Source organism: Denticeps clupeoides, chromosome 4, assembly GCF_900700375.1.
Source record: "Denticeps clupeoides chromosome 4, fDenClu1.1, whole genome shotgun sequence".
Taxonomy (NCBI): domain Eukaryota; kingdom Metazoa; phylum Chordata; class Actinopteri; order Clupeiformes; family Denticipitidae; genus Denticeps; species Denticeps clupeoides.
The window spans coordinates 6,949,665-6,961,690 of NC_041710.1; the positions used below are offsets into that span (position 1 = coordinate 6,949,665).

The 12,026-nt window shown below is 41.7% G+C and overlaps 1 protein-coding gene across 2 annotated transcripts; it reads left to right on the forward strand.

The window, feature by feature from the left end:
- Positions 1 to 875: 875 nt before the first annotated feature.
- On the forward strand, positions 876 to 7,989 carry abce1 (ATP-binding cassette, sub-family E (OABP), member 1). 2 transcript variants are annotated; one of them, XM_028976432.1, is made up of 18 exons: positions 876 to 1,004; positions 1,650 to 1,811; positions 1,937 to 2,022; positions 2,096 to 2,193; positions 2,296 to 2,413; positions 2,535 to 2,672; positions 3,214 to 3,283; positions 3,527 to 3,623; positions 3,720 to 3,809; positions 3,910 to 4,031; positions 4,149 to 4,370; positions 4,500 to 4,559; positions 4,659 to 4,717; positions 5,557 to 5,667; positions 5,758 to 5,900; positions 5,986 to 6,108; positions 6,893 to 7,004; positions 7,522 to 7,989. In XM_028976432.1, exons 2-18 carry the CDS (start codon positions 1,709 to 1,711, stop codon positions 7,567 to 7,569), a joined length of 1,800 nt encoding a protein of 599 aa, XP_028832265.1. In that variant the 5' UTR covers positions 876 to 1,004; positions 1,650 to 1,708; the 3' UTR covers positions 7,570 to 7,989. The 2 variants fall into 2 exon arrangements, with proteins under 2 accessions (XP_028832265.1, XP_028832266.1); XM_028976433.1 differs by having other exon boundaries at positions 945 to 1,044.
- Positions 7,990 to 12,026: the final 4,037 nt, after the last annotated feature.

Below are 12,026 nucleotides of genomic sequence, written 5' to 3' on the forward strand. Positions count from 1 at the left end.
TCCAAAGATTAGAGGCTGTAAACCGTTTCATTGTGCCGTATTAGGAACTTTTCCAGCTGCAGTAAAGCCATAGCCAGTGTCTGTTTTCTGCAGGGTGTGGACCAGCGTTTGGTTTTGGTCTTGGTCTATTCCACCGGCCTGGTGGTAAGGGACTAATGACAAAGGGAGTGATGGGTTGTTGGACCACGAAAAAGGGGAGAGAACCAGACTTTTTGGAGAGAATGAGGGGAGGAGAAGTATAGAACGTGTTCAAAATAAAATAAATATGACACGATTAAATAAATAACCATGTAATGGGTGATAACTCAAACCATTTTACTGGCTACCATAATCAATTAACCAATACAATCCCTGTTTTTTTTTTCTACTTGGGTTTTACCAAGACCAGCATGGACATAAGAGTGAGTGAACACTGATAGTCCACTGGGAGGGAAGTGTGTTTATTTTATGTATGTGTGGGGCAGTGGTGGCCTAGTGGTTAAGGAAGTTGCCCTGTAATCAGAAGGTTGCCGGTTTGAATCCCTATCTGCCAAGGTGCCACCGTCCTCACACACTGCTCATGGCTGCACAAGGGTGATGTTCAATGCAGAGGGCGCATTTCGTTGTGTGCACCGTGTGCTGTGCTGCAGTGTATCGCTTCACTTCACTTGTGTTTTATTAATTTACCTATTTACTGCTTAGTCTTCATCTTCTACTGTCTTTATTCTATGTTACATGTTTTTTTATGTTAAGTTGTAAAAAAAAATGTCGTAACATTAAACTCTTTGTGCATCGATTCTTCGTTATTGCAGCGATGCTAAAGTCTTCGCTCGGACCGTCAGAGATGCGAGGTTGAAAGAGTTCGGAGCCCCGTCCACACACGGAACAACTACGGAACAACACCAGGATGCGTCTGGCATTAAGAGGAAGTGACGTCGGCGCTCCGCACGCACACCTATACGTGCGGCGCGCCATATTTTTTCCCCCGGCTTTTCAACGGGAGTACCACGTTGTTGTAAAATTTGGTAAATTTTACAGAAAACTGTCTGCTCGGGAGGTGTTCCGGTAACCGCTGTAGTCAGGGACCGGGAGTGGGTGGACGTAGCACGGTGTAGTTACGGCATACGTCGGTTACGTCGCAGGGAGTTAGCATAACGTGGCACGGCCGCGTCGGCTAGCGCAGCCTGCGGAAAAGGGAGATGTCTTCGTCCACCTGTTGGTTTCTTTTAACTTGGCGTGGACCAGGTCTGCGCTTGCACGACCGGTCTGTAGACGCGTTCTCCCGTCCCCGTGCTGCCAGCCGCCCTTCTCGTTGGCCTGTTAGCCGGTTTCGCTGCTAGCCAACTCCGTTAACCGGTTACTCGTGTCGTGTCACGTGATCCAGAGCCTTCTTATACATACACATATGTATGCTTATTATAGGCAGTGTCGATAAGTTCGTGTTAAACTTTAGGTGCTGGGTTAAAATGGTTCTCTAAACCGTGGCTGCGCACCGCATTATCTTTTTAATCTCTGCAGTTTATCTTGTAGCTCCAGCTGGCTTCTAAGTACCATGAGTACCGGACGTCGTGCTCACCATAGTCATGAACGCTTCGACTGTTTCCATCTAGTGCTCCAGTCTTGTAGGACTCGGCCTCTTCACATTCTCACACGGTCACTTGTATTTCCAGGACTCCCGTTTCTGGGCCAAGGTCTCCGTTCTGGTCATTTATAACCAGAGGCAGACAGGATGGCGGACAAGCCGACCCGAATTGCCATCGTCAACCATGACAAGTGCAAGCCAAAGAAATGCCGGCAGGAGTGCAAGAAGAGCTGTCCTGTGGTGCGAATGGGTGAGGCACCAGAAATTTTATTTCATATATATATAACATGAACACGCATTTCTTTCTTTGCTGAGAAACAATTTTTGCAGTGAGAAATGTCACCCATCGCTATTGATGATCTTTGTGCATATTAGGCAAACTCTGCATAGAGGTGACCAGTCAAAGCAAAATAGTCTGGATATCAGAATCGCTCTGTATTGGGTGTGGTATCTGCATTAAGGTATGAACCTTTCTTTAGTTGACATTTTAAATTATTATTAACGTTGTTATTAAGGTCTTTTATTTCTCCATAGAAATGTCCCTTTGGGGCTTTGTCAATTGTCAACCTGCCAAGCAACCTTGAGAAAGAGACGACACACAGATATTGTGCCAACTCCTTTAAACTGCATCGGTGAGGGGATTGTCACTATTTATCCCTCTTACTGACATTCATGAGACATTTAATGTGTTAGGTGAGGATCACCGATTAATCTGTCACTGTTAATCTGCGCAGGTTACCCATCCCTAGACCAGGAGAGGTTTTAGGGCTGGTTGGCACCAACGGTATTGGAAAGTCGACTGCTCTCAAGATCCTTGCTGGGAAACAAAAGCCAAACCTGGGGAAATATGATGTCAGTTTATAAGAACTATGAACTAAGTCTTTATGCGCAAGATATTGTGAAAACAAATGATCCAAAGTAAAATTATACGCTTTCCCACATTTCATCATGAGTTTTCTGTTCTGCCTTATAGGCCCCCCCAGACTGGCAAGAAATCCTTACCTACTTCCGAGGTTCGGAGCTTCAGAACTATTTTACCAAGATCCTGGAGGATGACCTGAAAGCTATTGTGAAACCCCAGTATGTGGACCAGATCCCTAAAACGGTCAAGGTAATGCCTGTACCTTGGTTCTACATGAATCAACATTCATTTTGTTTTGTTGAAACTGTGTGAACATTAGCATGTATTTAATGCTACTTATACTTGGTGCGGTGTTTGGTTTGGCTTTCTGAGGTATGTTATTTGGTTCTATATTACTCTCTATGGCTATCTGTGAGTTTCATGAATCATGGCTCCCAAATGTTTTGGATTGCTAAGTAAGCTCTGTACACATTCTGAATACTTCATGCAAAGGCACTGGCATCGCATGTGATAATATTACAGCACAACCCTCTCATGTCTTACACCACTGTGTGTTTGAAGGCGTAATGTCAGTGGGCCTGTAGAACTCTTACATGCTTGCCTGTAATGCGATTATCCACGTGGAACATGCTTTTGGTAACTTGTTACTGTCAGTAACCTTATAGCATAATAGCAGACTCGGGTTTTAGGTGACTCGTTAATTGTGGCCTCATTCAAAAGAAAATGTAGTGTTGCTGTGCTCATGTGGGGAAAAAAAACATGACTCTGCTATTCTAAATGCATCCCCTAGGGGAGTGTGGGCTCCATCCTGAGCCGGAAGGATGACACTAAGACCGAAAACATCGTCTGCGACCAACTTGGTATGATAAGTTCAGAATTGAAGCAAATAAAAAAAAAATATATATATATATATATATATATGTGTGTGTGTGTGTGTGTGTGTGTGTGTGTGTGTGTGTGTATAATATATATAAAATCAGCAATCTGCTTCTGATTATTATTAGAATATGAGAATTTTGCCATTCTGTTAAGTCAAACACTTGTTGCTATAGACTGTAATGTATGGATTTATTAAGTCTTCATTTGAATGTGTGTATGTTCAGATTTGACACACCTCAGGGAGAGGAATGTGGAGGACCTGTCTGGAGGAGAGCTCCAGCGCTTTGCCTGTGCAGTTGTCTGCATTCAGAAAGCAGATATGTGAGTTTGTCCTTTCTTTACTGGTGCACAAGTGCTTTTGCTCTCAGTCAATAATTAATGTATTTGAATGAACCTATTGTTTTGTTCGTCGTTCAGCTTCATGTTTGATGAGCCATCCAGTTACCTGGATGTGAAGCAGCGTTTAAAAGCTGCCATCACCATTCGCTCCCTCATCACTCCAGACAGGTAAACTAGATTTTGACTAATTGTTGGAACAAGATACTACAGCGTCTATGATGAATAATACTTATGTATGGAATGTTGAGCAGCAGCTTGTTTCCTGCAGGTACATCATTGTTGTAGAACATGACCTGAGTGTTCTTGACTATCTGTCGGACTTCATCTGCTGCCTGTATGGAGTCCCCAGCGCCTACGGTGTTGTCACCATGCCTTTCAGCGTCAGGGAAGGTGCGTTTAGATTGTTTGTTTCTTTTTCTCTTAATCTATACATTGAGGTTCTGTCAGATTTCTATAATTGACTTTCCCAGGTCAAGTTGTACCTAATAAAATATTGATCTTCTCTAGGGATCAATATCTTTCTGGATGGTTACGTTCCCACCGAGAACCTCCGCTTTCGTGAGGCATCATTGGTGTTCAAGGTGGCTGAGACAGCAAATGAAGAGGAGGTGAAAAAGATGTGCCGCTACCAGTACCCCGACATGAGAAAAGCCATGGGAGATTTTGAGCTGTCCATTGTTGAGGGGGAGTTCACAGATTCCGAGATCATGGTCATGCTGGGAGAGAACGGTGAGACAGAGGAGAAAAGAAACAGGCACAAAGGGTGTCTGATGAAGTAGTTTTTAGAGGTATGCCCCAAAATTGAGTTGTTTTTTAATAACCATTGCTAATAATCTTATGAAATTCTTATTATTTCAGGAACCGGAAAAACCACATTTATTAGAATGCTAGCTGGGCGACTAAAGCCGGATGATGGAGGTTGGTTACCGAAAGCTGAGTTGTTTTGAAGAGGCTTCTTGTTATTGCATCATACTGTATCATTTTTTTTTTTTTTTTTTTTGTTCCTCTGTCTCATAGGAGAGGTGCCCCTCCTGAACGTCAGCTATAAACCCCAGAAGATCAGTCCCAAATTCAAAGTGAGTGGCTTCATGTTGCTTTTTTCTGGAATTTAAATTAAAACCTACGCCAATGTTTATCAGCTAGCAGGTTAACATTAGTCAAAGTTGTAAACTGATCAATAGGAGTGTTATCTCTTGAGTCAACTGTGTTGCTTGAGTGACACCGGTGACTGGAACCAAACTCCTTGTGTGTGCTAGCTAGTGATGTTCTCGAGACCAATTTATTGTTGAAATTACGCTATTTGGTCTCGGGTGTAGCGGTCTCAATGGAAAACATTACGTTATAACAATATATTATATACATTTTCTGAACAGACACTGTCAGCGGGTCACAGTCCACACACATAATTTACATTGTGGACATTTCTTTGCTGACTTCACTATGATGCAAAGTCGTTTTTTGACATGGGCCGTGGTTCAGGGTGGCATCATGTCCATCGGCATGTTTTCTCAGTTTTCTTTTAACAATTTGCACCTGTTGTATGCCAGTTTTGTCAAACCACCTTGACTGAGACAGCTGGGACAACGTCTGGGGGAAAAATCTCTAAAATTGATTGTCGTGTATGCATGCATAGTACAGTTGTTTGTCTTTTTTTTCCAAGCTGCTAGATCACTACTACTGTACAACTCACATAGGTTCTTCAAATATCAATCAACGAAATCCCTCATTTGGTTGACTAAGACCCGATCTGTAGATACCGGTCTTATAACTCAGAACCCAACCTTTTTTTTTTTTTTTTTTTTTTTTAATATTATAAATAGTCATTGTAATAGTCATTGGTCTCGGTTTTGGCTATTGGACTTGGCATACATACTTGGCCAATAAACACTATTTTTGTCTACTTTCTTTCTTTCAGGGTAGCGTTCGTGCACTTCTACATGAGAAGATCAGAGATGCCTACATGCATCCTCAGTTTGTCACTGATGTCATGAAGCCCATGCAGATTGAAAGCATCATTGACCAAGATGTGAGAGATCCCCCCCCTTACTAGTTTCTTTACTTTTCTCAGTGTTGTGCTCAAAGCTCACCTTGGTTGTTCTTGATTTTCTCCCTAAAGGTTCAGAACTTGTCTGGTGGTGAGTTGCAGAGAGTTGCCCTCGCTCTTTGTCTGGGAAAACCAGCTGACGTCTATCTGATTGATGAGCCCTCTGCCTACTTGGACTCTGAGCAGCGTCTCATGGCTGCCAGGGTCATCAAAAGGTGACTACTGCCACCTCCTGCACTTCAACTTTTATATCGTATCATATTGGAATTTCGTTTATGGTTTTCTTTGTTTGGTTTACAGGTTCATCCTGCATGCAAAGAAGACCGCTTTTGTGGTTGAGCATGACTTCATCATGGCTACCTACCTGGCTGACCGTGTTATTGTGTTTGATGGAATCCCATCAAAAAGCACAATTGCCAACTCGTGAGTTTGTCGGAATAAATGTTTCTTTTGTGTAAATGTATATTCAATATAAATCTTCCCAAAAGGTTTTTTTTTTTTTTTAATTATATATCCTTTACCATGCTAAGTACAGGTCACTGACAGGGCAAGTGCAGTGGGGGGTTACAGTCCAGACCTGTGCCTATTACATTTTACTTTCAGGGTATTCGCGAATCCGAAAAAAGTCTTAAGTTGCATTTTCAAAAACTAAGGCCTTAGTTTTTGACAGAGCTTTCCATCCGGCCCATTGATAAGTTAAACACAAATCCAAAGGAATAAAAAAAACACTTACATGGTGTTTGAAATATCGGCAGTGACTGTTCAACATATGATATAGTCTTTTATCAGTGATTCAAATGGAACTACTTGACTACATCCTGCCCAAATTTCACATGATTTTGATGAACAGTGTCCAAGCACGATTGTTATTATTTTTTAAATTTACAAACAAATGATATATTTCATTCATAAGCCAGGAAAAGTGTGACATTGGTCTTAATTTTCATTTTAAAGTATTCTTAAAAAGGTCTTAAATTTAAGATTAAAAATCTTGGCGGCACCCTCTGATATTCACTTCACTTGTCAATGTTATGGCTGATCAATATCATGTTTTTTGCATTCTGCTGTGAAATAGTTTCTGTATCAGGTGTAACACTATTGGAACATCACTGTGTAATTTTTGACATTTTATTTAGTTGCTTATACAAATAGTATTGAAATTTTACATATTTCACAATTTATTCATGACTGATTATTTTCCATTCAGACCACAAACTCTACTTGCTGGCATGAACAAATTTCTGTCCTTGCTGGAGATCACATTCAGAAGAGACCCCAACAACTTTCGACCAAGGATCAACAAGCTCAATTCCATCAAGGTACAGTGCCCACACAAAGCATTTACTTAATTAGTATTTCTAATTAAATACACACATACCCTGTATCATTTAGGGGTGCAACCTACATAGCTTATTTAAACTATGGGTTCAGTCATATTTTATGGAATGTTTCTATTTCTGAAGGTTTAGCGTGCTGAAATCTCTGCAAACATTACTTTGAGTGCATGTGTTTTTTTTTCACCATTGAAGCACTCCTTACAGGGGTTTGCCCGACACATTTTGTCACAGTGCATTATACAATTTAAATGGTTATTTGAAAGCTAGAATATCTAAATAATAAAAAATAAAATACCTACTGTTCAAAAGTTAAACCTTTCACTTGCTATTTTTACATTCTCATAAATTTCCAACACCCTCTCAGTTACAGGTTTAAGTCGTGGTTTACAGGTGTTTTCTCAACTTGAGGTTTCTAGTATATGCTTGTGCTTCATGAGCAATAAAATTATAGTCCCTTTATTTTGAGTTCTGAATAAGTTCTTATGTCCCCAAACGACAGGATGTGGAGCAGAAGAAGGGTGGGAATTACTTTTTCCTGGATGACTAAAACCTTGGTCACACAAGGCAGCAGCATATCCACCTTACTACAGCTGCCTGTAAATTGCATCCAGTTTAGAGAACAGAGCCCCTCCTGGTCTACTGCTGAATCCAGGAGGAAAGGACCAGGGACTTGCTGCTGCTTCCAGCCACACTTCTGTCCAGGCCGGGGTGTGCTTTAGGTCCATTGTTTAACCATATAAATGAAATGAAGACACTTCTTAGTAAATAAAACCCCATTTCAGCACAAGGGTTGTGATTTGGTGTGTGTTTTTTACACATGCAAGCATGATAGAATCTGTCCACCAGGGGGCATATGTAGACAGTGATGTCCCCATGGCCCTTGTTTTTTTTTTTTTGACTGCTATGTCAATAACTTTAATATTGTAATAAAAAAAAAAAGTGATCCTAGGTCAGAATTTGCTGTAGAGAAGCCAAATCACTCACTCAATTATATATAACTGTTAGTGTCAGGCAAGCAGATCCTGATTTCCATCATAACAGCAATTATTTCATTATGCTTTTCGGCATTGTCATGAGACTATTTCCTTTCATAATAAAAGGATGTAGTTGCTGAAATCTTCTGATGTTTTTGGATATCTCACATCAGTCAACAATTCGTGTGGTGTGTTTTGGTTTTTGATGGACGTTTTTTGAAGCCTGAAGTGCACAATGTACTCAATAAAGTAAATGTAATCCATGTTCATGTTTGCCTTTTTATTGTTTTTTTTTTTTTTATATGCTCACTATTTCTAGTACATTTTTTTAACTACAAATTAAAGATTCATAGGTGTTGCCCTTATATACAAACAGGATGTTTTTTTTTTTTTTTTTGTGTAAATAAAAATGGACCTAAATCACCTAAACAAGCATAGATCACCACATTCAATGCTGTTTAGATTACATTTTCAATCAAAAATCTTTTACACTACATAGTACATAAGTACATAACATATTTTCAGAATATCTGGTTGTCCTTTATGGACCAATAGGTGGTATTTCCAACATGGTGCATGATATTAATACAAATAAATCTCACATTTTAAAAGCATGGAAATTAATTGAATTACGTGTACCATAAAGTGGAGAGGAACGGCTCATGGGGGGGAGCCGGAGGGCTGGTAAATGGGTTTGATGGGCCTTGACTTCTGACCTCTGCAGCCAACAGCTGCTGCCTGTTGCTCGGGGCAACAGGGAGGAAATCAATGCACCGCATGACTGTGACCTCATTCCTGTCTCTCCCTTCATGATCAATGGAGGAGGTAAAAATCCACTGCATGGCCTTCTTGCACTACAGGAACTTTGAGCAAAAGTGTGGTGTTTAACAACAGCTTTTATGCCTTTCACCAGTGAAGTACTTTTTCTTTGGCATCATTGTGTTCTTATGGTTTTGCAGAGTATCAATGTCTTTTCTACCTTCATGTTTAATTTAGATTTGATGTGAATACTGTGTCCCCTGTTCTGTTTAAACAGAAACTGTGGGCATGATCTGTGACTTTACAGCAAACGCGGTCATCACGGGCTTTGTTCTGAAACTGTGAGGATCAGAGGCTGAGAACACACACTAGAGGAAGGGGTGATGTCACCTCCCTATTGTTAACAATATCTTGACACATTCCCCAAGAGAGATGACCTCAAAGAAACATCTGTGGGATGAAGGATGCCAAGAACCATGATCTTATATGTCAGGGTTCTATTGATGATAGCACTGAACTGCTGTTGCGGATGATATGTGACATTGCAATGTTGCATATAGTGTAGCATGCATGCATGCGTATGTATGAGAACACATCAAGTGAGAGAAGGCCATTCATTCCATCAGACTCATTTAAATGGAGATGGTTGGCAGTGCCTAGCGTGCCTAGTGGCACCTTGCCGGTTTGGGATTCAAAATGATTAGAGCACCGTCCCCACACACTGCTCCCCGGGCGCCTGTCATGGCTGCCCACTGCTCACCAAGGGTGATGGATAAAAGCAGAGGACACAATTCGTTATGTGCACCGTGTGCTGTGCATTAGAATCACTTTAACTTTTCACTTATGATGGCAATTTGCATTTACCCCAGAATGTTATGAACAGTGATCAGATGAATTGCAAAGTCCCCATGAAAATAAACTTAATCCCCCCAAAAATCCCTGCCACAAAAGGACCTGCTGAGATCATTTCAGTGATCCCCTCATTAACACAAGTGAGAGTGATGACGAGCACAAAGCTGGAGATCATTCTGTCATGCTGACAGAGTTGGAATAACAGACTGGAAGGAGGGTGATGCTTGAGATCATTGTTCTTCCTCACGTGCAGTCAATATATTGCTGCTAATAAAATTGCACCAAATCAACCATCATCAATACAATGAACCATCTCATTAAAGATGATTCAGCTGTGGGATCGGGGCTCCACCAGTGCAGAGCTTGCTCAGGAATGACAGCAGGCAGGTGTGAGTGCATTTGGAGTCTGGCCTGCGTTGTGAAGAAGGGCAGCAAGAAAAACATAAATGACAGACTGAAATTCTGCAAAAAGTAAAGGGATTGGACGCTGAGGACTGGGGTAAAGTCATTTTTTTCTGATAAAGACCCTTTGTTTGGGTCCTGAGAAGAAAAGGTGACAAGTCCCGTCTCATTTACATTTACATTTACAGCATTTATCAGACGCCCTTATCCAGAGCGACTTACAATCAGAAGTTACAGGGACAGTCCCCCTGGAGCAACTTAGGGTTAAGTGTCTTGCTCAGGGACACAATGGTAGTAAGTGGGATTTGAACCTGGGTCTTCTGGTTCACAGGCGAGTGTCTTACCCACTAGGCTACTACCACCCTCTTGCCAACAGTAAAGCATTTTGAGACCGTTCATGTTTGGGGCTGCTTCTCATCCAAGACAGTGGGTTCACAATTTTGCCCCAGAACACAGGCATGAATAAAGAATGGTGCCAAAACATCCTCCGAACCTTAACCCAATGGAGAACTTGTGGCTGATTCTATAGAGACAAACAAAACCCCAAAAATCTGACAAACTCTACATTTTGATTATGAAGGAATGGGTCGCCATCAGTCATGAGTTGGGCCCAGAAGTTGACAGCATTCCAGGGTGAATTGTCGAGGTTGGAAAAAAAGGACAACGCCGCAAATATTGACTTTTTTTCCCCACAAATGTGATGTAATTGTCAATAAAAACCTTTTAAACGTATGAAGTGCTTGTAATTATACTTCAATACACCACAGAAACAACTGACAAAAAGATCTAAAGACACAGAAGCAGCTAACTTTGTGAAAACCAGTATTTGTGTCATTGTCAAAGCTTTTGGCCACGACTGTATGTAAATTCCAGAGACACATCTTACACCTACAAAGTATGCTGATGAAAAGAGTTTAGAACTGATCAACTGCATGAAGACGTCAATGTCATGGATAAGTTACCACGGTTCCAGGTTCAAACCCCACTTACTACCATTGTGTCCCTGAGCAAGACTCTCAATCCTGAGTGTCTCCTGGGGGGACTGTCCCTGTAACTACTGATTGCAAGCCGCTCTGGATAATGGCGTCTGATAAATGCTGTGAAAAAGAAATGTCAGCAGGACCAAAAAACGGAATAACATGTCTTCCTCTACATTGTTGATGCATGTTGGTCTGGGGTGCTTGAAAACCTTTCTATTTTGAACGCTTCTTGTGCATTAAAGCTGAATGCATGAATGTGGCGACGAGTGACCAGCTGCTGCAGCCCTCCCAACACCGTGCTCCAGCCCACAGCAAATGTGCCCACATTCCTCACCCCAAAGGACCGGGGGGGGCTGTAAGGCGGCCGGCGTTGGACCACCCTCTTAGCCGGTGCTTGGGCTGAGATGTTTTTATATAGCCACCTCGGCAGTGCGTGGGGGGAAGCATGGCACCTATTTAACAAGCGGGCCATTGTTCACTCCCACTAACGCCAATGGCTGGTGCCGAGCGCAGTTGTGCTAATGAGCGGCGCGCTCAGCTGACAGCTGCTGCGCCTGTTCGGGGCTCATCTCTGAGAGGGCCCAGGAACGCTGCTGTGTGATTCCTGTCTGTCTGAATACACGGGGATTCGGGAATGTCAAAAGCATCAAAATACATAGAGGCGTATGTAAACTCATACATATATATATTCTAAAAAATTCTAAATAAAAGTCTGACAACTGATATAAAAATTGAGCACTATTAACAATAATGCTAAACAAGGTCAGGAAGCATTGTTACATTTTAGGGAATTCAGATCATTTTTATTTAGGAAAAGCATATTTCAAAGCTGGCCCTGCTGAGCTCCTCTGAATCTTCTCAAGTGATCTTCACACCACAGAAAGACCTTTGCCTAAAGCCAGTAGGGAACAAAAGTTTTCTTGTCTCCAGAACCTGATTATTTACTTAGCACCCCTTCAGCAGTCGAATGCTTGGAGTCATCCATGGTTTGAGTGCCAGCAGCCCTTCAAGATGCACTGTGAAATATTTGTAGCCAT

Coding starts and splice junctions, on each gene's coding strand:
- abce1 (XM_028976432.1), top strand. CDS start 1,709: ATGGCGGACAAGCCGACCCGAATTGCCATCGTCAACCATGACAAGTGC. Junction 4,560..4,658: donor ACTAAAGCCGGATGATGGAG/GTTGGTTACCGA, acceptor TCTGTCTCATAG/GAGAGGTGCCCCTCCTGAAC. Junction 7,005..7,521: donor ACAAGCTCAATTCCATCAAG/GTACAGTGCCCA, acceptor CCCAAACGACAG/GATGTGGAGCAGAAGAAGGG.